This window comes from Passer montanus, unplaced genomic scaffold, assembly GCF_014805655.1.
Source record: "Passer montanus isolate IOZ18808 unplaced genomic scaffold, ASM1480565v1 scaffold11, whole genome shotgun sequence".
In the NCBI taxonomy this organism is placed as follows: domain Eukaryota; kingdom Metazoa; phylum Chordata; class Aves; order Passeriformes; family Passeridae; genus Passer; species Passer montanus.
In genome coordinates, this window is record NW_024357613.1 from 12,558,693 (window position 1) to 12,586,411 (window position 27,719).

The 27,719-nt window shown below is 42.9% G+C and overlaps 2 protein-coding genes across 3 annotated transcripts; one reads left to right on the forward strand and one right to left on the reverse strand.

Moving 5' to 3' along the window:
* Nucleotides 1–1,695: 1,695 nt before the first annotated feature.
* On the reverse strand, nt 1,696–4,937 carry LOC120512237 (atherin-like). Its single transcript, XM_039730305.1, has 3 exons — nt 4,831–4,937; nt 2,311–2,580; nt 1,696–1,969 (listed from the first exon to the last, which is right to left on the reverse strand). Exons 2-3 carry the CDS (start codon nt 2,482–2,484, stop codon nt 1,727–1,729), a joined length of 417 nt encoding a protein of 138 aa, XP_039586239.1. The 5' UTR covers nt 2,485–2,580; nt 4,831–4,937; the 3' UTR covers nt 1,696–1,726.
* Nucleotides 4,028–27,206, forward strand: TBX18 (T-box transcription factor 18). 2 transcript variants are annotated; one of them, XM_039730289.1, is made up of 8 exons: nt 4,028–4,697; nt 5,433–5,610; nt 7,117–7,218; nt 10,202–10,373; nt 16,747–16,914; nt 18,069–18,133; nt 21,728–21,822; nt 24,359–27,206. In XM_039730289.1, the coding sequence occupies exons 1-8, from the start codon at nt 4,424–4,426 to the stop codon at nt 25,081–25,083; spliced, it is 1,779 nt and encodes a 592-aa protein (XP_039586223.1). In that variant the 5' UTR covers nt 4,028–4,423; the 3' UTR covers nt 25,084–27,206. The 2 variants fall into 2 exon arrangements, with proteins under 2 accessions (XP_039586223.1, XP_039586231.1); XM_039730297.1 differs by lacking the exon at nt 16,747–16,914 and having other exon boundaries at nt 24,359–26,064.
* Nucleotides 27,207–27,719: the final 513 nt, after the last annotated feature.

Sequence of the window (27,719 nt, forward strand, 5' to 3'; positions counted from 1 at the left end):
GGGCGGGCCCGGACCCCTTCGCCTCCTTCGGTGCGCGGCCGTCCCGCGGTGCTGAAGCGGCAACAAAACTTGCCACGCCGTATGGATGAGCCCTCCCCTAACCCCGCTCGCAGCGGCTGTCTGAGGGCCGCCGTGGCCACGCTCCTGGCAGGTTGGGCTTGGCTTCGGCGCGACCGGCGACAACCGCAGCGAGGCTCCCCGCGGCTCAGCCTAAAGCTGGGTCACTCCAGGCGACAAAGAGCTCTGTGCGCGGTGAAAGCGCGGGGGGCTTCCCCTCTCTTCCCCAGCCCTGTTCCCTTTTCTCGGCTCCTGAGCTAGGAGCGCCGAACAGGATGCTGCATGCTCTGTGGTCCTGGAGGCTGGGTACAGAGCGGCCTCGTCATCCGCTCGTTTTGGGACCCGTCAGTCGAGTTATGTAGTTTGAAGCCGGGGAGTCTCAAGTGTGGGGAAACCGAGCCGGCTCCCTCTCGTTCCGGCTCGGCCGCAAAGCCAAAGCCCGTCGGGCGGGCGGGCGAGGCGATGTGCTCGGGACAGCACACGAATATCAGGGAGTTGCCCACGCCGGGGGCAACCGTGAGCCTGGGCCAGGCGTGGGATCAGCCGGGATCCCCGCGCCCCGCGCTGTGAGCCGCGCTCGTTTTGCGCCCGGGGAAGGTGACACACACAAGTGGGAGCAGAGGCCGGGCCGTTCTCATCGGAAACCAATGAAGAACCCCGCCGCAGCTCCGGACGAGCGTTCCTGCCCGGCTCCCTAGTGCCACCTCTTTCTTCGGGCTGCAGCCCGCCCGGCAGCGGGGAAAGCAGCCCGGCCGGAGGATCCCCGGTGGAGAGGGACGTGAGGGCTCCAGGGAACTTTCCTGCCTCTTTTAAATTTAAGCCATGCTTAACCTTCTCTCAACCCTTTTGAGGGTTATCTGTATCGCTGGGACAGTTGCTCTAGGCTTGCTGTTCACTCCGTTAGAGAAGAGCTGGAAGTGCTAATTGGCCCTCGACACACGCTCAGCCCCAAGCAAGGGAGAGGGAGAGGGACGAGGGCGAAGGTGCACTTGGGTTGTACAGAAAAAGAGTTTACAGGCTACTCTCCAACCTGCGCCTATAATTTTTTTTTCTGGGTTTGATAATGTTTTACTAACTAGCCGCCGTCAGCTCCTTGCTGTCAGTTTTACACGCCACGTCTCCTTAGGGTGAAGCGATTAGGCTCACTTGGGGGGCGGAGGGAAGAAGAGGCTAATGATATAAATATGTTTTCCTTAGTGACCGCTTCTATGGATCCCTGCTGGGTAGTTACAGAAAACCATGTATTTGAAGGGAAAAGGACCCCGTGGATATTTTATTTTCTGGCTGTGTCCGGCTTCAATGTTCGAAAAAATCTGCAAAAATCCCACTGTGAATGTCCATAACCTTCCTGTAAATGCCCCTCAAGACTCTGACGGAAGGACAGGCAAATATCTTTCTGGTAGAAAACAATACATTTTTTTCCCACTGAAGTCTAAATATGTGACTCTCCTACATCAAATAAGCATTGCCTCACCAATTGCCTAAAAACCCAGACTGCATTTTAAAGTCCGGAAATAAAAGTAACCCCAGAAAGGTGTTTTGGATATATATATTATTCCATTAGCAGATCACTATATATATAGATTCTTCTCTCTTTCATCATCCCATAAAAAATTAATCGGACAGACATATGGATAACAGGTTGTTCGATAAATTTAAATCCAAATAGTTATTTCAAAAAGTCGAGAAATGAAAACAACATGCCACATAGCAACCTACAGAAATCTAGGGAGGAGTAAAAAAAATCAACTGCAAGGGGCATTCCTCTAAAAATAAAAACGATCCGGGCGATCTGTCCATCCGCCGTGGAGCGGGCAGGCTGCGCGCACCCCGCTGTGCGGCGCGGAGGGGTGCGGAGCGCTGCGGAGCAAGGGGTCAGGGTCTCCTCGGCGGCAACGCGCGACGGCTGGCTCTAGAGGGAGGGGAAAGAATAAAAAAACCGGGCAGGATCAACAACCCCGTGCCCAGAGGCTTCCACGGGACCTCCGCCGCTTCGTCCCGTCCCTGCCTGCGCGCTGCGCGGCGGAGGAGCGGAGCAGCTCGCCCCGAGGCCGGCAGGTCCCGGCGGCCGCTCGGGGCCGGCCCCGCGCTCCGCGCCGAGGTTCTGCAGTAGCTCAGCCTCGCCCTACAGCCCCCGCGCCCCGCGTCGCTCGCACCCGGGCCGCGCCGCCACGCAGCTCGCCCTCCTCCTCCTCCTCCTCCTCCTCCTCCTCCTCCCGCGCTCCTCGCGGCCGCGGCGGCGGAGGTCGGTACCTGCTGCCGCGGGCCTCGCCGGGGCCGTCGCACCGGTGGCGGTGGCGTGTGTGGCCCGGCGGCCGCGGGAGCGCGGAGCGGGGCGGCGGAAGGTGCCGTCGGAGATGGGCGGGCGGGAGCGCCCTCGGACAGATAGCATCCATTTCCTTCCTTCCTCTCCTCTATCGATCTCATCTCCACCGCGACGGCGTTTAAACTCCTGCAAGATCCTCTATCTTAGCGCGTTTCGATCACTCTCGCACATCTGATTTCCTTCAGATTCAATCACGGCTGGAAAGGCAGAGCAGACTGACTTTAGACCACGGAACAGTTAATATGTCCCAGATTTAATGTAAAGATAAACTAACTCCACAGCACTGTTCGTCGGTGACAGGCATTAAGCATTTTCTGCTCTCCTATCAATTCAGAGCGGCAGCAACTGCAGGGCAATTTTTTTCGTAGTGACGAATTTTTCTCAGACAAGTTGCCATCTCTTCCAATGTGGAAAGAGTTAGTGCTCCTATGGCGGTTTCGTTTCTGTTTTATTGTTTTCTTTAATTAATTATCTTTTTGTCACATACCTAATTTTTCACGTCTGGAAAGTACTTTTACAATTTTAACGCTGATAACCTTATTCGAAGGGATAATTTATCTCTAGGGTATATTTATTAATCAGCCCATTTCTCACAGTCTCTGACGAAACAGCTATTGAAATTAGCGATAAATTTGCATTTTACGGGTAGGTAAAATGCGATAGTGGAAATGGTTACGTCTCCTAAATGGCAGCTATTTCCGTTTCAGATTACGATCAGAAATCTCAGCTGTGCCACTCGACGGCCCGAACAGGACCTCCATGACTGTGACACAGGAGAACCACATCACGAATTTCGTTCTCTCCGTTGCCTAAAACAGAATGAGTTTGAGATCCTAGTCCCTTAAACAGTGAAATTTTTCCCACTGATTTTTTTTTCTTTTTTTTTTACAGCTGGATGGTTTCTATTCTGTTTCTTTCAAGGGATCACGTCACTCCATTTAGTTCTGAGGATTAAAAAAAAAAAGGAAAAAAATGTCCAAACAAGAGAAGAAAAAAAAAAAAAAAGAAAACACAACAAAAATCTCACTAGCTTTTTCATTTTCCTGGATATGCAAAGAAAATAATATCTGGTTCCAAAACTTCAGTAGTTTTTCCTCACTGGAAAGATACGAAAGAGTATTTTCCCTGTGACTATTTTATGCACCTGAATATGATTATTACTAAAGTTGCTGTGGCTGGATGCATCGATGTTCATACAAGGCTCGGTTTAATTCTCGTTTTATTGCAGCCTCAGCGCTAATGGGTTGGGTTTAGCGGACGCTGTGGATGCTACGCTGGAACCTCACTGCAGCCAGAGCTTGAATAACAACGCGATGTATCTCCAAGCGCAACAGCAACAGCAATAATTCCTAATTCCTTACAGCAAAACAGGGCACAACGTCATTTTTTAACGTCCGAACGGTTTTCCCGGCCGAAACGCTCCAGGCGAGCCCCCCCTTCCCCCTGCGTTTCGGGGGGAGGTACGGCTGGGGGCGGGGGTGTCCCTGTGGCGTTCAGTGCGGGTGCATCTGCCGCGGGCCGGGGCGCTGGGCTGCGGGCGGCCGAGCCGCGCCGCCCCCGCCCCGCGGCTCCGCCCGGCCCCCGCCGCCGCAGTGACACTAATGAGCGAGTTCTTCCCACAGGTCTCCTGCCTGGAAGTGCTGACAGATCAAGGCAACAAATTTCAATTACAAGCCCTAATTTGTGTCCGCAGAGCGTTTGTTACCCATGTCAGCCCTGCCTGGCCCATCAGACGGGGCAGAACGTGGAGGAGGAGGAGGAGGAGGAGGGGGAGAGAAGGAACGCATCTGCAGAAAGGAATAGAATTTTTTTCCACTTAAAAAAACCCCAAAACAATCCCCCCCCGCAACCAAAAAAAAAAACCAAAAAAAAAAAAACTTGGCTGATAACTCGGATTTAAAAAGAAAGGCGAGGAAAAGCCCCAGCCCCTTGCCTGCGCGGTCGGGAGGACGGGAGGGCGGCCGGCGCGGCGGGCCGGGCGCGGGTGCCGGTGCCGGCGGCCGCGGGGCGCCTGGATGCGCGGGCTGTAGGGTGGCGGGCATGGCCGACAAGCGGCGGTCCTCGCCAGGCACCACCATGAGCCTCAAGGCTCACGCCTTCTCCGTGGAGGCTCTCATCGGGGCCGAGAAGCAGCAGCAGCAGCAGCAGCAGCCGCCGCCGCCGCGGCAGCCCAAGCGGAGGAAGCTGGGCGGCGAGGACGAGGCGGCGGAGGACGAAGGCGGCAGCGGCTGCTGCGCCAAGAGCTCTCCCGCCACCGCTGCCGGCAGGACCTGCGGCGACATGGACCTGGGCTGCGCCGCCCGCGGCCCCGCCGGTGAGTGCCGCCCGCGCCCCGCCGCCGCCCCCGGCCCCGCTCCTCGGCGGGCTCGGGATCCCCATCCCCGCCGCCACCGCCGCTTTGATTCCCCGTTATCCCTGCTGTCTTCCCACGCTGCGTGGGCACCCACCACCCTCGCCGCTGGCCTGGCGGTGAGGATCCGCGGAGCCCCTCGGATGCCGGCCCGGGGCTGTCGGTGCCGCGGCGCGGTGGAGCGACGGCAGGGGCTGTCCCGAGCCCTGCTCCCGAGGAAAGGCAAAAGCGCTTGTATGACACGTGTGTATGTGTGCTGCTGAAAGTGCATATGCAACTATGTTTATAATTCTGTGTGCATATGTATATTTTATATTTTATGTATATATATACACACATAGACACATACACAACACCTACATGTATGTATGTGTGTGTGTAATTTGCTGTGTGTGGAGGGGAGCGCAGCTTCACGCTGCAGGGCAGAAGCCCGTGGCCAAACGAAATGCGCCGCCGTCCCCGCAGCCCGGACGGGATGCCGCCCGCCCCGGCCCGGGCACGGCGCGGCGATGGGGACAGCCCGTCCCCGGCAGCCCGGCCGTGCTGCCGCGGTCCCGGCGCTCGGGTTGCCCCCTCCCCGGAGCCAGGGCTGCGGCCCGGGCCGGCGCAGGCCGTGGCTGGCCGGCCGGGGCTGAGGGAGACCTCGGTGGCGAAGTGCGCGCTGCCCCGCCGCTATCGCTCCCTCCGCTCTCCCCGCAGGCGAGGAAGGCTTCCTGGCGGGCTCCCCGCCCGCCTCTCCCGGCGGATCCCCCAAGGGCTCGCGGCCCGGCTCGCCGCTGCCCACGCCGCAGGCGCCGCGCGTGGATCTGCAGGGCGCCGAGCTCTGGAAGCGCTTCCACGAGATCGGCACCGAGATGATCATCACCAAGGCGGGAAGGTAACGGCACGGCGGGGCCGCCACCCGCGCGCTCCCGGGGCGGGCGGGCACATCAAAGCGGGACAAAACCCGGGGAACCCTCCAGATTTACGAGGCAGGTAGATGGCGATAATGTTAGATGGGCACGGCAGCATGTGGCGTTTCGGGTTTCCTGTTCATTAGGGCGAGGTCTGGGAGCGCCGTGCCCTTCTGGGGGGAAGCTTTTCCCCTTTCCAGGGGATACACATGGTAAAAACCTGGGAAGTAGAAAAGTATTTGAACTTATTAGAAATTACAAAAACATATTTTATTGAATCCATATGCTACCGTCTGCATTTTCAGAGGGGCTTTATTAATGATTGAAACGCAGTCTTAAACAGCACAAAGCTGCATTTGTCTTAAGAGAGTCCAGTCGGGGAATTTCTGTTTTATCTTACAGGTGCACTGAAATAACAGTGAAAACTAGTTAGCCATAGTCAGGTTTTTACCCTCCTGTTTATTCAGAAATGGCGGAGATAGGATTTTTGTTTCCAGTAACTACTTTTAATAGATTGGTTTTTAATATATATCTTTTTTAGCATAGCAGAAAATACTGAGTAAACTGGAATAGCTTTCAGATTTATAAAATGCAGAAGAGTATTTTATTAGCTTGCAGTTAGGATATTTTTCTTTTTTTGTGCTTCAAGAACGAAGTTTTCTGATAAAAAGCATTCCAAGCTAAGAGCTAAGGGCAGTTTTATGTTCAAACCACCTCATTGGTTAATTAATCCAGTTTTCCAAAGAAGGATCTAAATCTTGAACATTTGGGTTTTCATCGTTTCTGTTTTATTTTTTTTCCAGAAATTTACTCGTAGATTCGTTTCTGCTTTCAATAAAGAAGTTTTACTATACCTTTCAAAGACAGAGTAGCTCTTGCACTTCACCTTTAGTAAGTTGCAGACAGGAAGTCCCGTGTCAATAAAGACCATATTGTTGGGTTAGAGCATGGCACATTGGCTTTTATAACTGCATCCTTGCGGTGTTATAATTGTATCACAGTAGATTCAGCTTTCTAATTCGCTGCTACAGCAATGATACACCATTTTTCTGCAGTCACTTGAAACTTTAGTGGCAATTTGCCTTTCTGTAAGTCTTGGGCTTCCTGGGTGGAGGTGGTGTTTGCACATCTCCAGGAATACATTTCTTACTAATATCTCAAATGGGTTTTAAATGTGTGTACTGCTAAAGTAAAGTCTCAAACCCAAATGATTTACTGTCTAACAATAAAGTTGAAATGATGTGGTAATAGCTGTACTCCCAAAGAGGATCCCCAAACATACAAAGCATTGTTCGAGTAAATGCACTTTAGAAATCTGTTTTGACATATCGAATGGGCCATTTCATGGCTATGTAACTATAATCGTCCAAAAGGACTCTGTAGGCTAAAAGGAAGAACGAGAAAAATCCCACGAAGCGGTTACTTTTCCTAAACAACCATTCCCGAGTCTGTTTCGTATTAAAAATGACCTCTCTCTTTCCAATGCTCAGGCGGATGTTTCCTGCAATGAGAGTGAAGATCTCAGGTTTAGACCCACATCAGCAGTATTACATTGCTATGGATATTGTGCCAGTGGATAACAAAAGATACAGGTATGGTGACTTTAAGGCAAAAAACATATGATGTAAGCTATAGGGTGCTTGGCTGTTGGAAGGAAATATTAACACAACATAAATTAGCAGAAGATCATGTTTAACTCTCCTTGAAGGTCCTTATTTTCATCCCAGCATATTTTAGAAGACCATATTGTACCAAGTATGCAGAGGCAACTAAAATTTGTGTTGAAGCTCTTTATGATACATTTGCCTCACACTGTGTATGTACTGCGGGCAGATGCTCAGGTTTGGCTTTCAGAGTGCAGTTCTAGTGTGGTCAGGAAATGTTATAATATTTTATTCCTCCTCCCATCAGCAGGAATTGTTTCCTATTAACAAATAAATATGAAAGTGTACATTTTTTAGTGCCAAATGGTATTAACATTAATTGATAACATTAATAGCACGGATATCTGATTTAAATATTTACAAGCTATGCAATGTGACTTAATAAGTAAGTCATGTTTCAAATTGCTTATAGAATTTAATTTAAAAACTGTTTATCACTGAGATATTTGGTTGCTTAAACTAAAAGAGGGTAATGTTTCTGATTACTGTTATTTAAAGAATTAATGGCATTATTGTCTGGAGAATCATGTGAGGAGAAAAAGAGGTGGTTCTTTGAACATTTAGGAGTAGAAATTTTGTGCTGAACCTCACACTGTTTCGAGGGTGATTGTGTTTGGAGGGTAGCTGTGTTTCGAGGCAGCTGGTTGGGCTCTGCAGAAGCCACTTGTCCTGTAGAAAGTTTGCAAGATTGGGCCCGCAGCAATTCCTGTGGTGAGTTGAAGCCGTTTCGAAGGTCTTGCTTTGCAGATGCAATCCCATGCTCCAGAGCAGCCAGGGGGGAAGCCTGACCAGAGTAGCTGAGAGGAGACAGGATCAGGTCTTTACCAATTGTGGGTTTGATTGTTTTAACCTATACTTAGTATAATGTAGGGAAAACCGCTGCAGATTTAATTCCAAAACTAGGAATATTTCAGACCATGATTAAAAGGTTGGTTCTGCAGGAATGCTGCCTTGTTTCCTAAGTAAATGCTGCCCTGTGTTTTTCCTGTACTTACCTCATTGACTGCTATTTTGTAATTTTCTTGTGTGGTGTATAAGACCTTTCTTAGGACCATTTTTGATTTTGAGTTTTTCAACAAGGGGCATCAGATACCCCAGATACTCAGGGCTGGCGATGCTCAGCATATACAGTCAGGGGAGTATTTCCTGTATCTACCATAGAGGAAAAAATGAGTCTTTTTCCTTGTACCAGTGCAGTGCAGTTCAAATGGAAGTTGTTTTTTTTTCCTTCGTGTTGCATGTGTGCATTTACTTAACAATCTAAACATATAATTCCTAGAAGGTCTGAACAATTCATAAATTCGTAGAAAAACCAAGGCAATAATTCCAAATTAATTAAAATGACAATACTAAAAATTAAGAGTGGTTATACTGAGTATGAATTGTTTAAACCTCATTTCATTTAAAATAATTAGTCATACTGACCTGCACTGTCTTCACACTGTGCTACATGGTGCCCAGATAACTGAAGTAATTTAATGAGAGTTGTAGGAAGGGTGGTATTTTCTTAGTAGGCAATTTAGATTTTTTTTGTATTCGTGTATTAGTAACTATGCCTTTAAGCTTTCCACTAAATGTTAATGTTTTACATGTTTTACTTGGTGCCTCTTCCCATTCTATTCTGTGCTTTTTATTGCCGTCTGTTATTTCAACTCCGGCTGTTTGTGCAGCTTCACACGCTGTCTTGCAGATCTTTACATTTCAGAGAAATGACAGCAGTCACATGGAGCCTAGTCTTTAGCTGACAGAGCAAATAGCAAAACTAATGGAAGTGAAGAAAATTACATATAGGTCTGGATTTCTAGCAAAATTTGACCTTATAAATATTTGGAAGCTTAAACTGTAGCTCAAAATGTGTATTTATCACTAAATTTATATTTATGTGCATTTATAACTTTATTTACTTTTCTAGGAAAAGCATATATTTAGTATAAACAAAGACATATAAAATAAATGAAAAATGTTACAACAGTGATCTGGGGTGAAGAATTTGTCTCCAGGAGAGAATTTCACCACCATTCTAGATCTTAGCTATGCAGCTTGATCTGAACTGTAGGGAGCGATACCTGCATTGGATCATTTTGTTTTCTGTTCTGACCGTGTTGCTTGTCTTTTTCTAATAAGGAACTAAATGGTTCAAAGATATGATTTGATGAAGTCTTTCTTGCTTTCATTTAAAAATACAGCTAAATTACTGGATATTTGCTGTACTTGAAAAATATAACTTTCAATTAATGCTTTTTAAACTTCTTTGTGAATTGCCTGCCTTCAAAGTAGGTTTTTAACCAAAGCTGGCATAATTTTTGTTATAAAATCATCTTGTCAGCATTGGCATATCAAATGAAATACATACTCCATGTTTTCATTTTTTAACCTTTTTGCAATACTATTCAAGCCTTTTAATATGGTCTACCGAAATATCAAGAGCATAGTTTCACATACTTTCATTGTTTTTCTCAATCATAATGTTCTTTCCCTTCAATAGCTTTATTTATAGTCTTAGACTCAACATGATAAATCTTCCAAATATGGAATTACTACTCAATTTGATAAAAGAAGGACCAGATTCTTCCCTATTTGCTGATGCCTTTTCAGAGCAGAGCTGTAGCAGTCAATGAACTGACACCAACTTAAAGCTCCTTTTGAAACCTAGTGTTGAGACTGTGACTGATTTTAGGAAGAGTAAGGTCAGGTCAGAGCATGGATTTTAACCACATTTTTGCAGGTGCTAGGATTATGTTTTGAAACAAACAAACAAAATTTCTTTTTATTTATGCAAAATTGCGTCCTTTCATGTTTTGTTAATTGGTGGGTTTTTGCTGTAAGCACGGGCCCTAATTTATTAATGCTGAATGGGTATAACAGATTGTTTTGGTGCTTGTGGTTCAAGGTATTTGTTTTCTTTTTACAGGTATGTTTATCATAGTTCCAAGTGGATGGTGGCTGGTAACGCTGACTCCCCGGTGCCGCCTCGTGTTTATATTCACCCTGATTCACCCGCCTCGGGGGAGACCTGGATGAGACAAGTGATCAGCTTTGACAAACTGAAGCTTACCAATAACGAGCTGGATGATCAAGGGCATGTGAGTACTTGCTCTTTCTTCGGTGGCATTATGTGTGTAGGCACATTGCTCAACCCTGAGAGGCTCTGACGTACAGCTTCGGGGTGCCAGAAATAGGCTTGACTTTTCAGAGTTGTTTTGGAACTTTACTGTCCATGTCTAAAAGCTTCTTACTTTCTGCTCTGATAATTAACTGCTTATTAGAGCCTGCTGTTTTACTCCCCTCTCAAATAGAGAGCTCCTTCTGCAAAGTAAGACTTTACAAGGCTAAATTGCCTGATACAGAGGGGCAGAATTGCTCTCAGTATTTCCCACCGAGTGCGTTACTCGCAGCTTCTCCTCCGATCGAAAAGGACGCTTAAATTCACAAGTGGCTAGGAGAAACATTACTAGTGTGTAATAACCTCACGTGAATAAAAATACACTTAAGTATTTTCTTAACCTAAACATTTGTGTGAAATCCCGTGAGGTGTTAATAATTGCAGTCAAAAACGAACAACATGGGAGCTGGGTTTGCTCCGATGATGATTTATTGCATACCTTATGAAGCAAGACCCTTTCACAGCTGAGGCTCATTACTTCTGGAAAAGCTGGCGAAGACGTATGCAGTATGAGTGTTCTGTTTGCAAGTTCTAAATTGTTTAGTTATGACATTATCTAATGTGACAAAATGTGTTATGTTAATATTTCCTTTTCTCTTCAAAACTGTTGAAACATGACAGATGTAAGCCAGTATCATTCCAGCAATCCCTAAAATAGTTTTGCTTGACACCTTAAGAAATAATTAAAAAATGAGGATTGTTTTTAGTCAGGGTGAAGTCTTTGATTTTACAAACCCCTGTAATAAATGACAAATGTTGGCATCCTTTCAGAAGAAGCATCAAGTTCCAAGTGGTAGAGTTTTAAGATGTTAGAGGAAAGTTTTGAGACAGGATGTGGATTCCATTGTCCTTAGCATAACCCAATTTATTAACCAGGATACTTTCTCCTTCAAGGAAAGGAGTGAAAGAAAATGTACCTGGCATAGAGCACAAAGATACCAAACTCATCTCTTGGTATGGTTGTAACTGTGTGACACTGAGCCAGGTGTTTTGCTAATAATAGTCTGATATTTTTTCCCCTTATTTGTGTTTGCAAATGCAATGATCAGAGGCAGGAATACAGGAGCGTGGCTGATCTAACACGTAACACATATGATAGCAAGGATAAAAAGACTTCCATTTGTGCAATAATTTTCATTATTTTATTTTGTTCTTCCTTAAAAGAAATATGGGGGTATTCATGCCTCTTAAGCTAGCAGTGCTTTTCTTAGGAAAGTACAAAAGAGGTTTTATATTGCTTCTTTCCAGAATTACAGTTATGGAGTCTTATTTGGCAGTGTCCATTTAAGTTAAGGTTAGAACATGAAGTTCCCTTAGTTTCCCCAGCATTTGTGTATTTGTGATTCTTCTCAACTGGGACTTGTTTTCCCTGAATCCTGAGTCTATTGTAAGGGCTTTGAAAGTGAAGCAGATGCAAATGGATAAAATGTTGTTCTTCCAGCAGTGAGCTGGTTTTTGTACTCGGTGGGTGCAGAGGGATGATCTGTGGGTGCTGTGTGGTCTGTCCGTGTACTTGCAGTTGCAAACTGCTCTGTGATAAAATCTCAGCTATGCAGAGAATTGTGTTATTCTATTTTTCCATCCCAGATTTTAGCTTTGTATTTATTCTGAACTGAAACCTGTGTAGTGTACATAGCACACCATTATTTGTAATACAGGGGGATATAAATTTTCTGGTCTTTAGTTAAGTATTTTGGCTTGGAAACGAGTGAAGCAAAGCTCAAGTACAGTGATTTGAGACACATTGAACTGATTCAGAGCAATGGCAGTGCCCCTCCTCCCCAAAATGGAAATTTAAGTATTAAAATAAAAGGACAAAAGAAGGATGACTGTAAAATAATTTCATATTTCTAAAATCTGGAAAATTGCAAACATGTCATTCATAATTACCAGAAAAGGCAAAAGCAGAAAGCAGAAAAGTGTCTCTTCCAATGGGTACATTTTTTCTTTTAAAGCTATGGTAGTGTGGAATGCTGTATTGAAAAAGCTATGTAGCCTCTGAATGCCTCTAGCAATAATGGAAAACGAATAATCATATTTTGTGATGAATATAAAAAAAACAATTGTTTCTCATAAGCAGGAAGAAACCATTTTTCTCAGGAGGGTACCAGGGGACGGATGGCAAATTAGAAGAGCTAGGAGTCAAGGTTGTAGGGTCCCTCCAATATTTACTCTTACATCAGAAGTTCTGACTCTCCCACCCCTGTATGAGACATGGGGTATATTTTAGATTATTAGAAAGTAGGTTTTTCCCTCTTGTGCGTAGGCAGAGTGGTTCAGAGAAACCTCAGTGGGGTTTCCACGAAGCAGTGTTGGCCTTCAGCTGTTGTTCTTTGGGAACGCTTTCCCTGCTTTCTGCTTCTGGCAATTTAATCCTTGTTGAAATTGTTCCTTTATGCTTCCTGTGCTTGTTGGAGGTGTAAACTTTTGCAGGGTTTTTGTGTTAAAATCCTGGGGGTAGGTTTTGATCTTAAAGGCTTTGAGGACTTTGAGGTAGGGAGCTTGCAATCTGGAGCCCTTTTTCCTATTCTAGAATATTAACTCTCAGGATCTCTGAGAGAAGTGGTCCAGGTCTGTGGGCATAGAGACAGTATTTGCAAATAGGCACTAAGGTAGAATTCCTACACAGTATTTATGTTGTGGTAGTAGTTGGTGGCAGCCAGTTCTTTCCCCTTGAATCATGGTGCCCTGGGATTAGCATTCTGCGAAAGGAGATCAGCCATCTCTAAGAGACTCACTGCTCGAGAACTTTCCAGGTTCCGTGCTGCCTGCTGCTATTTTCATCAGCATTTCAAGTGGGACTTTGTGACTGCTCAGTTTTATAGTGCTGCTCAACTCAGAGGTTTTTGAAGTCCATATCTGCACACAGGTACACTCTCTGATGATGGATTCCACTTTTAGTCTGTGGAGATGAAGCAAAATTTGTACAGACATGTTTTCTTTGTGTTTCTGATCTCAAAAGAAGTTCCAGAGTGAATTCTCTGCTTTGGAAATACTATAGAATCATTAAGACACACACTATGGCTTTTGTGTGTTTCATCTAAGTTGTGATGCTAAGGAAAAGTAAACCTGGATTTTGCAGTTGTCACTGAAAAGTGCATGGTCTGGATGCTCTTTGTTAATGCCTCTCATCCCTCTCTCATCTGTGGAGTGAGTGCTGCATTGTAAAAGCAGTCTCTCCCTCCGGCTGGTTAGAGCTGGCTAATTTTTCTATTTCAATGCAGTTTTTAAACTGAATTTCAGTGGAGGGGAAAAGTCAACATTTTTTATGCTATTTTCCATGCTTTTCAACTGAATATTTTTTGATGCAGAGGAACATCTTTTAACTTTTAGTGAAAATGAGGCTGTTAGTGTGTTAATTGTTCCTTGGTGGTTGGGGTGGGTTTTTTCCCCATTTGAAAGTGGGGCGAGGCTGGAAGCAGAGGCAGACTGTAACTCTGCCCAGACTTGGCTCCGAGTAGCGAGCTCTGCTTACAGTCAATGGGCAGTTATATGTTCTTGTCACAGTGAAAAGCTGTGAAACATCAGTATTTGCACTTTGCAGTTTTCCTCTTAGTACAGAGGGAATCTGCACTCCTCAGCCCCACACACTTCCCTAACTGCAGAGAGCCTGAGTGCTTGTGCTTTGGAGGGACGATAAAGGAAGATTTTTGGCAAAAACAGCAGCAAGGGCTGTGTTGGTGGTGGGGAGGTGACTGTGTAGTCTTGGCACGGCCAAGTTGTGGACGTTTGGTGTCTCCCCTGTGAAGGAGTTTCTGGCTCTCATTTGTTCTGGCTGAGATGGTTGTGTCGTGCTGGTGCCCACGCTCAGGGGCAGCTCTGAGGCCTCATCGTGGCCGCAGCTCTCCAAAGCCATTGCAAAGGTAACCCCAGCTTTGTGTGGCTGCAGGTGCTCTGGTGGCCTTTGCTCTGCCTCCTACCTGTGGGCTCCCTGCTGCCCTGTCTTCTGTCTGATCACGATTTCTTGACAGCTGCTGCAGCCAAAGTTTAATTTTACTTTTTGTGAGAGAGGTTTATTCCCACATGAAGTGTTTTCATCTTGTTCTGTGAGGACTTTGGAGAGAGAGGCAGGGTCCTCAGCTGTGAGTTGAATGTAATGCCAGTTCATATTTGGGAACACAGTGGCATTTCTGATTGGGTTTTTTTGGTGTTGGATTTTAAGGGCATGAAAGAAAAGTTGCTGTTAGATCCTGTTGGTGCTTTGAAATGTGCAAGCACTGTGAAATGAAAAGCTGGAATCTCCTTTTCCATAGCTCTTTCTTCATAGCTTTAGGTGATGCTTTGAATAATAGAGCTAGATGGTTTTTGGAGTGGATGTTGCATTTTCCTCTCCTTTTATGTTCTGTCTTCATATGTTGCACTTTAATTCACAAGGGCTTTTCAGTTATGCATTATTTAGTGTTCGGAGTCCTTCAGATCATGAACAAAGATCCCATTGTTAGAAGACATGGTACAAAATCAAGAAAAAAAATTACTGCTATGGATTTGGTGATTGTCAAAACAGTGTGTCAGCGCAGGAAATTTCAGTACAGGACAGAGGCCAGACAGGTTGTTCTTAGGAGATGACATGGATCAGTTTAGCTGTAATAGCCACCCAGATAAGCAGTGGGAGGTGTTCATCTCTGTGCTGCTTTGATATCACTTGTTCTGATGTGTGAGCAGAGCTCTTTGTAGCTGCCAGGGTTATCATTGATGTGTGGGCCAGCAGTGGTTTGCACCACAGAGCTGATGGGGTCAAGTAATCCATGTGGGAGAGAACATGTCATGCCCAGTGGCACCCAGACAAATGGCAAGACACAGAATAGCAGTGGATTTGAACTGTGTAATATCTTTTCTTGATAATTTCTTTTTCTGTTGCACCAGTATCTCCCCTGGTACCACTGGAGGTTCACAGGGAAACAGGGTGAGGAATGTGCTGTCCTCTCTGCATTTTCATGTTGGAGATCTTTGCCGTTGGAGAACTGAAAGGAGTGTTGTAAAAGAGAAAACACTTTTGCACGATAAAAAATCTTGCTCTCTTCAGAAACTCAAAAAAGACTTCATATGAGAACATCCACAGGGCACTCCCTGAGCAAATTAATTGGAGCCTGTGATGTCATTGTCAAAACCTTATTTAAAGGCTAATAAAACCCCTGATTATCCAGAAACTGGCCTACCAAAACAGGGTCACGTAATCTGGCCAGGACCAAGTGTATTAAACTAGCCAAACTCTAGTTTATCCAAACAAATGTAATGTCCTCTATATAATTTGGGTGAATGAACTTCCATAGTGTCTGACATAGGGGCTCTGTTGAGTGCTTGAGCACACGCACATTCTGAGCCTACTCAAGGAGCAGGAAATTAAAAAGCTTCCCCAGAATGTTGATTAGTGGTTCCACAGGCCAATAGCCATAGGACTATTTATTTATCAAGTTACTAATTTCTTAGGTCTTCCAACAATAATAGCTGAACTTCAATTTTTTTTTCTTGAATTTTTTTATTTTAATAGTGGTTAGCTGAAGTGTAGTAAAATAGAGGAAAAACTCTGTATTTTAAATTTCCTTTAAAATTGGGGTGCAGTACCAAGAAGTATTTGTGTGTTTAATTTATGCAGTACAAGTTCATCCACTCCTCTTTTATGATTTATTTTTGATTGAGTTTTTGTATGCTGAGAGGGTTTTTTTAATTGAAATTCATTGTCTGTTTTATGGATTGATTGCTATTAACACTTTAGAGGTTTGGATTTTGTTATTTTACTCTTAATTTTATGCTTCTTCAGAGTGTGAGAGTCTCAGCTTATGTTCCAACCAAGATTTGTTTCCAGCCTTTGGGATATAAGGAAAAAAATTGCTCCAATAGTCCATCCTGAAGGTTCCAAAAACAAAAGGCAAATTTCTGCTGCTGTTAATCATATTAGGTCAAATCCAGACTTCAGTGGAAAAAAGTGACAAAACTTTCATAATTCCAGTGAGACCTGGACTTCACTCCTAATTTCTCTTTTTGTTTTTTTGTTTTTTTTTTTTTTTTCTCTTTATTTCCTTTTTGTCCTTTTTTTGAGCCAGTTTCAATTGAGGCAATCTCTGAATTTGAAGCTCCTGAGTCGTAATTTTTAAATGCTTAGGGTTGGCAATAACATAAATGCACAGGGATTAGACTACTGTAACAAGAACCTTCAGAGGTTAAAGAAAACATTTGATTTCCAGTAAGTGGCATGGTAAACACATACCATAATCTGTTCCAAAAAGCTATTAGTCCTGTAACAGCAGGGTGTCCTTTCTAACAAATGTTATCTTTTTCCTTGCATGACTGCGTAGATTATCCTTCACTCTATGCATAAATATCAGCCTCGTGTCCACGTCATCCGAAAAGACTGTGGCGATGATCTGTCCCCTGTCAAGCCCATTCCTTCGGGAGAAGGGGTGAAAGCCTTCTCCTTCCCTGAGACAGTCTTCACTACTGTCACAGCATACCAAAATCAACAGGTAATTTGGGCTTTCTGGTCAGCACTTTACAGGCTTTTCAGAGCAGACCAGAGATGTCAGAGATAGGAGAAAAGCAGATATTTTCATTATATCACTTATGAAAATAGAATTACCAAAACCCTTTTTTTACAAGTAGCTTCCACTGTCAGTATTGCTGTAGTGCCTGGAGGCTATAGCTGAGCCTTCAGAGATGCTGCATGTAAAAAATATTTCTTATTATGAAGATCACACAGTCCAATTAGCATGCTTAATGGTGTCTTGATTATAAACACAGCACTGAAGAACAAGGCAAAGAGCAGTCTAATTTTTAAAAGTGTTTCTGTACCTTTAAATGTAGATACATGTCAGGAGACATTTTTTAAAGCACTTTTGTTCCTGACTCCGGTGCTTTTAATACTCCCAGGACCTTAACAGAGAAGCTGAGTTCTGAAGAAAGTTGCAGTTGTTTTTATTAACTGCATTCAGCCTATATTATTAAGGACAATTTATCTGGGTCCACACGGATTCAAAGTCAAAAGTGAACTGCAGGTTTTATCACTTGGCTCTTTCTACATCTCGTTTAAGTTTTAGCATACCATAGTTAGTGTTGTGACATTTTATTAATTCCATAAAAATTATTGCAGCTATGCTTTTTGAAATTACATATGCATTGATAACTTTACAAAGAGAGGAGCCATGTAAATACTGAAATATAGCTATTTGGTGATTTCCCCATTTTTTAAAATAAATTATGGTTATTTGGGGTGTGGTGTGTTTTGCTGGGTTTTTGGTTGGGTTTTTTTTTTTCATAGAGGATAATAACCTAGAGATAATCTCTCTTTTGACATTTCCTTCTTGACCAGTACAGAAATAAAACTTAATTTAAATTTTATTGCAGTTAGACGGTGAACTCTCTTAAATGAAGCATGACATTTGCCTGAAGTTTTTTCTCAGTAATTCGTACTGCCATTTGGCAGCTTTAAACACCTATTAGCCTCTCCAGGGATGTGCAAAAACAATGATCAGAAAATTGGTCCTTATTTTGCTATGTTTCACGACAGCCATCTTAAGCCATACAAATATGAAGATGTTAACTTTTTTTGTGTCAGTAGAGTTGTTTTCTGTGCCACTTACGTGAGTTTACAGGTAATAATGTTTCTTAATAATATTCACAGATAACTCGTCTGAAGATTGATAGGAATCCGTTCGCCAAAGGCTTCAGAGATTCGGGCCGTAACAGGTGGGTGTTGGGAAGGAGCTGGGCTTCTTCCTGCTGACAGATTCAGCTCGTGAAGGCTGTTCAAAGTCAACACTTGGACTGACAGACAAACTAATCTGAGAACTCAGACTCCTTGAGGGACCCCTCAGACTTCCCAGTGATATTCTCTGTGGTGAGTTGCCATTGCTACACCTCAGACCATCGAAGTCAAGAACAGACAGGCACTTGGCTAGACTCAGATACTCAAGTTTCCTTTCAGTGGGAGCAGTGACACACCTGGAAGGCTGCAAGTGGACTTAATGTACACTCAGGTCCATGATTTCAGGCTGTGCTTGAAATCTCCTCTTTCTTCTGGCTGGGGACAAGTTGCAGATACCTTTGTCAAACTACAGGCTCGGGTTGTCTTGCATATAAGTAGCACATAGCATGGGTTAATGGCTTGTTTCCTCGTTAAGGGGGAGAAACTGGTTTGTGCAGTAACCTTATGTTTAGTGCACTTGCCTAGGAGGTGGGAGACCTGTGTTCAAGAGCCTGTTTAGTCTAAGGAGTTTTATATCTGCTTCCTAGGTGAATACCTTTTCTAGCAGGCTATACATGACTTGAAATGAGACTGGTTTCCACCTCTTCTGTGGTGGATGGACTGATTAATTGCTTATTTTCTCTTGATCCATGAATCTTCCAAAATAGCAGTGGGAAATCTGCATAGTGAAAAGTGGAGACTTAGGTCTGGTCTGGCCTAGTAGTGCCAATGAGGTATTTTTTTCAGCCACTGATAATTGCTAGCTATTTAAGCCTGTTTTGAATTGTATGTTAAACCATTTCAGCTAAAAAAAAAAAAAAGAAAAAAAGAAGCAGTATTTCATTGTGGTGTATAGTATACATCAGTTCCAGCTACCACATTGTGTTTGGTGTCTGCAGCTGCTATATTTATGACCAGGCCTTGCAGAGAAGGGAGCAGAGTGTGCTGGTAGGAATGATCAGAGAGTTTCTTTTTGATAGTTGTTTTATTGAGCTTCTCTGTTAGAAGAAGCTACAGCATTAAAGCCTGTTTTACATAAAACCTGAGTTACATAAAACCTGAAACTGGGCAGTAAATGACAGTAGTTTTTGGAAAATGACTACTTATAGAAGGGATGATGTAGTTGCAAAGATTTACAGGCATTCACTGTAAGTATCTTTTTAGTATGTCTGAGATTTTGTCTTCTAGCAAGAAATAAGTATCCATGTTCTGTGGCCACTGGCATAAATAGAGCTTTGCCCTCTTTTGTAGGTTTCTGGTTAAAATTAAGTGAAAGGTAGATTCCAGGCAAATGCAGTGACTGAAGAAGCAAAACATGCTGTGTGTACTTTAGGAAGAAAAGGGTTGCCATACGTGCCCTGGTTGAAAACTCTCTGTCTCTCCTAGGCAGTGTCTGTGCTGTGCTTGCTGTTTGCAGAGCTATAAAATAAGTATTATGGAACCTCCTAAGCAGTATGGGACCCTGATCCTCTGAAATGTGCAAATTTAGATAGACATAGAATTTCTTCCATAATGTTATAAGAAACCAGAGAAGATACCCTTTTAGTCAGAAAGGGAATAATTGTTCAGAAACTAGTTTTGAACTGGTTTTAATGTGGGACAGCTCTGGAATTACCTGAGTATGATGTAAGAGTACTGCATCTGCAACCACACAAATACAATTATGGGACTGGTTTTTTTTTTTTGTTTGGCTGCTAGGAATGGTCTGGTTCAGGCAGGATATTTTGATTGAAAGTTATTTTTTATGGAAATGGATTAGGAAGGCAAGTCCTGAAGGAAGAGCCAGCATCTCTAAAATGTTTTGGAGCAGCCTGTAGATGAGGTCTGAGTGCTTTTACTCCACAAACACACTCGTTCAAGAATTGTTTCTGCAAACTCTTGTTTGTTGCAAATTGACATTGTTTTACTGAAGTCAGTATCGCTGTTTTCTTTTGTAGTCTGCATTACTGGATAAGTATGTTTGGCAATTCAACTCAGAATTTTAATTGTCAGGGAAAATTCTTATTGGTATACTCAGTGGATTATTATTTTGCTCTGTTACTAAATACTGAAATTAAATGTTAAGGTTCTGTTATCCTCATTGTTCTAGCTGGTGTGTTTATCATTGAGGCATTGTAGTCTGCAACAAGTTTAAAAAAATACTGTGGTTAAATTATGCCAAACTTTTCAATATTGTTTTATGCAGCTATCTCACTCTTTACAGCTGCATGCAGTAATTCAGTTTAATTAAAAATATGCCCTTCTAGGTCATTCTTGTTCAATCCCACAGGCCATTTTAGAGAAATAAGTAGCTTCACCTTTTAAAAACATTCCCTGTGCATTTGCAAACTGCACCAGTATTTAGGTGCTGAGAATAGTTTGGGCCTTAAGTTTGACCCTATAAAATTTTTTACTCAGGAAAGGACCAGAATTTCTCCCTTTAAATACTTGGGGAGAAACATAACTCTTTTGTTAAATAAACCTGGGCATTTGATAGTGCAAATTAGGATGGGGATAAAATGTGGAAGTTGTTCAAAGGCATCTTGTATAAATTATCGCCTTGGCTACACTCCTCCAGGAGGTGGCTTTTATCTCCACTTTAACTAGAAATGAAAATTCACCATTACTGCAGAAAATTAAAGCTATCTTTTTAGTCCAGGTTCAGCTAATAAACGCTTTATAAATGTTTCCTGACAGACATTTGCGTTCCTGCTGGAAGGAGTAGTATGAGAACACGCTGGTTGCTTCAGACTGGGCTATTTGCATAATTCAAGTTTACAAAGTACTGCTGCTCAAAGGCAAGCACTTGTATTTGGTGTGTGCCTGATGCTGACACTCAACAGGCCTCTGGGGCTCAGCAGCCAAAAATAACACCAAAATTATACCTCTAAGTTTATATACCTCTGAGGTGTATTGTTCATAAATAATTGTCAGAAAACAAATGAGCCTTTATCTTCAGGAAACAGAGATTCTTCTAAATAGTGTCTGCCACTGTTGTCTACACAGCTACTTCTGTTTTCTCAGGACACTGTTGCAAGAAAATGAGCGAAGACTTTTAGTTTCTGAAGGCATTTTCTTAGCAAAGTAAAGTTGTTTCATACATAATTTTAGTAGCAAAATAGCTGTACATCCATGCCTTGCTCATGTTCTAAGTGTGATTTTCCACCTCATTAGTAATGACTGGGAATCCTGTTTTAATAGAAGTTGTTGGTGGATCACCTTTATTCTAGGAAGAAATAGCAGATCATCCCTCTGGCAGTTAAAACTTTAACTGCCAGAGGGATGATCTCTCTAAGAAATATCATACTAGCAAAACATTTAAAATAATTTTAGCCAAATCTTACCACTCAAACAGCCCTCCCAAAAGGCCCAAAATATTGAAATAGAGAGCCAGGCCTGTGGAGTTGGAAAACACTTTGTGTGCTCTCAGCCCGGTGGTTGCAGGTCCCTGTGGTCTCATGGATAGGCTGTAAAGCTCTTTTCTGAAAAGCAAACTCAACTTGAAAATAATCCTGAAATGTTACCAATTTTTATATGTTTCTGAGGTAGAGTATCCAGAGACATGTGGCAAAATACAGCTTGCTCTCATGACACTGTGATTCTTTTGTTCTAAATAGAATGGGACTGGAAGCTCTGGTAGAGTCTTATGCCTTCTGGAGACCTTCGCTGAGGACACTTACATTTGAAGACATACCTGGGATACCCAAACAAGGTAATGAGGGTCTTTGTGTTCTTTCAAAACAAAAATGACAGATGAAGCTTTGCCCATCAGACCTTACAAAAGTCTAGGTAAGTGTGTCGTTCACAAGGCAAAAACAACCAACTAACCACAGTGCAGCCATGCCCCCTCATCAGAGTTATTCTAAGTTAGAAAACTAATGCTAACTCAACCACTGTGGCAATAAAAATGTTAGATTGTAATGAAAAATAAGATCACGTGTGGAGGAGAATGCCAGTTATTTAAGGATTGAGTAACCTATTCCTTAGTGTTACGCTCTGGCTGGATACAAAACGTAGAGATCACTTGCATATGACTTCTGTTGTACACATCCAAACTGCAGTGTAGGGATTACTTGTGTTTTTAAGGAAAAAGAAAAAAAAAGAATGAGAGAAGAAATGTTCTCTTAAGTAATGAGTAAATAGGAAGAAGCCTAATTTGTTTTCTTCTTAGAACCCCTTCTTGATTCTTAAAGACCTGAAAATTGTTCAGTAAATGGGCTAACAAACTTTGTCTGCATCCTAGAACTTAAAGAAATGGATCTCCTCTCAGTTTTGCTTTTCCCTACTCCTCACTCTTTGTTGGAAACCTCTTTGTTTCCACTTTCCCAATTGTGCAGGTGGTGTCATGAATGAGAAAAATATTGAAATGGCACATTTGGGCAGAGACTGGAATCTCTGTACTCTTTTCTGAGTTCTTTTATTTCCTGAGTATACACCAATGCACATAGAAAACCTGTCAGCCTTTTCCCAGCTAAATCAGACCTATTGCTCCCAATTATTTTCATTTTCTGCTACCAAATTTACAAACATCCAGTCTGGTTTCTTGATAATGTATTGATTGCAAAGTTAATAAACATCTTCAGGGCAAAAATCCAGAACACAGAGAAATTCAGAGAAATCACTTTTGTCAGCTTTTTGTTCACTCCTTTGAGAAATCTTGAATATCAGTCCTTGATGTGGCAACTAAAAGGAGGTTTTGTGCCAAGTCATAGAAACATTGGATGAGTGTTGGCAGAGTTTTGGGTGTAGCATGGGGGTGAGAGACGGTCTCATCAAAAAGGCCTTTAATGAGAAGATAGAATGAAACCTGCAATACCTTTTCAGACTGTGTAAGACTGTGAAAGGCAACTGACAATGAAGTTAATCCATTTAGGAGACAGACAGCTTTATTAGCTGTTTGTGTGTAGGAGCACTGTTTGGGAGCAGGGGAACTGCTGCCGTGAGCTTCTCACTTCTTTGTCTGCTGTTGCCTGAGGTTAAGAAGATTGTTGAAGTTACTCTTGATATTTTGAAGATGGAAACTGGGATCCTTGCAAAATCTTTAGTCATCTATACCTTGGACATAGAGACTTTGTGAAAGACCCTCTTAGAAATTTGTCCTGGTTGTTAATGTGGAAAGTGCCCATCCTCGGGTAGTGGAGGCATTGATGGAGATTAAAAGAAAAATGTTTCTTTTACCAGGATTTCTGTAATGTGGCAGTGTCTAATGGTGCCTTGTGCTTGCTCTTCTTTGTTAACAGAGAAGCAGCAGCAGGCAGTGTTCTTTAATAATGTATTCTTTTTACTAACTCACCTATTATGATAATGTTAATTTATTGACAGAACTTCTCTTTTTGAAGCATCAAGCTGTTTGATTGTTAATGTGATTCATGAACTGGAGGTCTTCCTTGTTAAGTGTCTTCTGCCTGGGAGACTGTAAAAGGCCCCAGTTAATTTTTCCACACTCAGTTTTCAGGAAGATGCAATCTTTTAAGGAAAGGAAGTCTTCCTTGCAGCTTCCTTTTCAGTCCTGAAAAAAGGCTTCACCTGTAGCAAGCAGTGTGCTTTCAGGAGCATTCAGCACTGGTATTTGTAATAGAAGATGTTCTGATATCAGTAAATGAACAATTTACAAACAGTTTGCTGCAAAGCAACCCATTCAAGAAATTAAGCAGCTATGTGCAGTGTTCAGCCCACACTTTTCCTGAAGTTTTTCTGAATTTTTTTGGTCATCCTCAGATTTTTTTAAGTCAGAAGCTTTTCTTATGAAGTTGGGAACTTTCCTGAAGCTGTTATCTGTGAGAGCCTCTGAGCTAAGGAGCTGGTTCCTCATCGGGTGCTCTGACAGTGAAGTCAGGCACAGAGCACTTGAAACACATTCTGGACTGTAGCAAAAGCATAGATAAGCCAAAAATCATAATTTTGAAGAAGGCTTCCTGTGACGTGGTACTCACTTGGCTACATCTTAACTGCCATGAAATTTCCTTCCATGTCATATAAGAAGCAGTTAACCTGTTGGGCAGGAGCTCTAAGTACTTAGCGATGGTTGTAAAAACATAACTTCAATTCTGTTTCTTGGTCAAGTTGTTTCTTTGGAAACATGCATGTGGTTTACTCACACATTTTCCTGCACATGTATATAAAAGTTTTTAATTAATTTGGATTGGATTTCATCTCAAGGGCTATTATAAAAGAGAAAGGTCTTGATCTTTCACCTAGGAAGTGGACCTTTCCCAATGTGCCTCTTACACTGTAATATTCTCTTCCAGGAAATGCAGGTTCTTCTACTTTACTCCAGGGATCTGGCAGCGGAGTTCCATCCACCCACCCTCACCTTTTACCGGGCTCCCCTTGCTCATCTCCAGCCTTCCACCTCAGCCCCAACACCAGCCAGCTGTGCACCCTTGCTCCAGCTGACTACACAGCCTGTGCCCGCTCTGGCCTGGCGCTGAACAGATACAGCACTTCCTTGGCTGAAACCTACAACCGGCTCACCAACCAGAGCGGCGAGACCTTCGCTCCCCCAAGGACTCCCTCCTATGTCGGCGTCTCGAGTAGCACAACTGTGAATATGTCCATGAGTGGCAACGATGGGGATGCATTCAGCTGCCCGCAGACTGGCTTATCCATGCAGATTTCAGGGATGTCTCCACAGCTCCAGTACATCATGCCTTCCCCATCCAGCAATGCCTTTACCACTAATCAGACCCACCAAGGCTCCTACAACACGTTTAGGCTGCACAGTCCCTGTGCGCTCTATGGATATAACTTTTCCACATCCCCTAAACTGGCTGCCAGTCCTGAGAAAATCGTTTCTTCCCAAGGAAGTTTCTTGGGGTCCTCGCCAAGTGGAACCATGACGGATCGGCAGATGTTGCCCCCCGTGGAAGGAGTGCACTTACTTAGCAGTGGGGGGCAGCAGAATTTCTTTGACTCTAGGACCCTAGGAAGCTTGACACTCTCATCTTCTCAAGTGTCTGCACATATGGTTTGATGAAGCCTTTAAGTAAAAGTACAGTATGTTTGGTGTCTACAATGTATTTCTTTTGGAATATGAAAGGACACTCGATGTAGCTTGTAAAGTGTGTGTATATATAATATGAGAGGAAGTTTCACTGAGATTTTGACTTGCTTGTGGCCAGAGTATTCTCCTATTTTGAGTTACACAGAGTTTGCTGCGGTGCAGACTGCTTTAGTTTTCTGGTATAATACACTTAGTTGTATAACACGTTGGGACATATGCAACAAATTAAGTAAGACTTCCTCCCCTTTCCCCCTCCTCTGTTCTAACCCCTTTAAAGAATGAAGTGACACTTGGAGTATTAAACAACACAAAAAAGCCCACTTATATTTCCTATAGTACTAGTGAGTTTCTTTAAAGCATTTTATACAATAAGCTGATGCACCAAAGACATTTTACAAGTTTCTTCTGTTATAAGGGATACAAAGGGTATTTGGACTTCTTAGTGTTAAGCATCAAGCATCCAGCCTAAAATAGAAGTTTAGCTAATGGATTATTTACAAAGTAAATGGAAAGATTAGTTTGCCTTTTCCTGATATGCTGGTTTTAGCTTATCAGTGGCACAGCATTCTCACTAGAATTTGGTTTTTTTCAGCATTAGTCTAGATTTAGGATTATATATTTGAAGACAAGTAATGCATATTTAAATTGTGGTGATAGGAGTAATTAAAATCAACAGCACTAGAAGCAGCATTCCTTTGTATGAAATGAACATTAGGGTGCTTAATTTGTGTCAAAGGTAGGGCTTGATGCATTTTTTCCTCCATAAATATTGCCTATAAGACATTTACTGGACAGTAGGATATTCTAATGTATCTTTGTTTTTGTATTTTTACGTTTTTAAAGGAAAATTCAGTTTGATTTAGGAAAAAAAAAAGTGAGCAGGATGAGAAATTCCATTATTGGTTTTATCTGTTTTTGTGTGTGTGACATGTTTTGGGTTTTTTTTTTTGTTTTTTTTTTTAATAAGGGCAAAAGGTCCTGCGTCCTCAGTATTTCACAAATACATCACCTGTATCAATTAGGCAGATGACCCAGTTTCCCCAAAAGTGTTTCTGGAAGCAGAATGCTGTCATAGCTGCCTTCCTGTTGCTTTGGTTTTGTCCTGGAATAGATTTCCTTCATTCCTGCCTCTGGTTTCTAAATGGCACTTGTAAGAATGTAGATCATCGTCCGCTCCTGACCAGACTTCTCCAGAGTGACAAGGACAACAGGGAGACACTTACCATGGTGAGATTTCTGTTCTCATCTGCACCTGCACAGCCCAGGTGTGTATCAGTCCTTCTGCCACAGCTGTCTCAGCTGCCCGTCTGTCAGAGCTGAGCCTCAGGGGCTGTGAAACAAATTTTAGTGCTTGAGAGAACAGGTCATCTTCAACAGTGTGCTAATCCTCATTTACATTGTGTAGGTGATGTAAAGGCATTCTAAGGTGGGTAAAAATGTGCTTGGAAATGCTTCCCCAGTCAGCACTGAAGGAGATTAAGGTTTTTCAGGTTTATGTTTGTTGCATTTTTTTTTGGTGAAGGTGTGTTTTCATGTGTTTCAAGTATTCTTATATCTTTTCAGGCAAATAGTGGGCTTACCCACTCTCACTTCAAAAAAGACTCATTACAGCTAACATTTCTTTAGTGGGATGGAGATAATACATGCAGAAACAGACCTCTTGCTACCTCCTCTTATCTGGGAATAGAACAGCAATCTTTAAGCCTGTGCCTGAAGAAAGCTTTATTTCTATTGGTTATGTATTTGTTTCTGTTAAAGATACATATAAAGTTCTCTTTCAAAGTTAGAAAGAGAAGATGATGCAATTGAGGTGATGTGGGCTTGCTTCTTTGCTGTCTTAAACTTTCTAAGTGACCTTTCTGAGTAAACCTAAGTTCACTCAGTCTCTATCAGATTTTTTCTTCTGAAAAATGTGATAATAGCACTTCTCTTCCTCTGAGGAAGGGGTGACAATACATTGAAGATGAAGATCATCTTTACATTTGCTGTGCTGTGGACAGTATGTTACAGATGAATGGCCGGGTAGTGTTCATATACGAGGATACATATACAAAGTAAATTAATGTACTTCAGCTCTGGTCTTGGCAGTGCAGTGTCCTGGGTAGTGTTCATATACGAGGATAACAAAGTAAATTAATGTACTTCAGCTCTGGTCTTGGCAGTGCAGTGTCCTTTCAGGCAAACTTCCTAGAAGAGACCTGCAATGCTAAAAATGCTGTTCAAACTCATACTGTTGGTTTGTGAAATGGTTCTAAGGTGTGTAGAAGATAGGAAAATTTTCAGCTATGCAAATTGTCATAGCTCTGTTGGTTTAAATTAAGAAGTAACTTGCACATAGTTATTCCTGCTCTAGGCAAAACTTTGAAATTTTGCAGTTGGAAAAATACTTAAGTGGAAAGATGGTACAATTAATCCATACTTGAAAAAACATAAGTAGCCATATCAACTTAAGAGCTGTGACTAGGTAGAAATGTGGAAGAGATCAATCATGCATGTTCCTATAAGGAGAGAGGAGAAAAAAGGGTTATGCATGGATATTCATGGTGGTGCTCCTGTCAAGACTATGTACTTTATTGTCTGGGAACTTTTTAGAACTGGTCTCTTAT

What these genes read in the sequence shown, in the direction of transcription:
- LOC120512237 (XM_039730305.1), bottom strand. Translation starts at nt 2,484, where the DNA reads ATGAGATCGATAGAGGAGAGGAAGGAAGGAAATGGATGCTATCTGTCC. An exon ending in GGCGAGGCCCGCGGCAGCAG is followed by an intron (nt 1,970 to 2,310) that starts GTACCGACCTCC and finishes CCCTCCCTCTAG; the next exon opens with AGCCAGCCGTCGCGCGTTGC.
- TBX18 (XM_039730289.1), top strand. Translation starts at nt 4,424, where the DNA reads ATGGCCGACAAGCGGCGGTCCTCGCCAGGCACCACCATGAGCCTCAAG. An exon ending in CGCCGCCCGCGGCCCCGCCG is followed by an intron (nt 4,698 to 5,432) that starts GTGAGTGCCGCC and finishes CTCTCCCCGCAG; the next exon opens with GCGAGGAAGGCTTCCTGGCG. An exon ending in CAGCATACCAAAATCAACAG is followed by an intron (nt 16,915 to 18,068) that starts GTAATTTGGGCT and finishes TAATATTCACAG; the next exon opens with ATAACTCGTCTGAAGATTGA.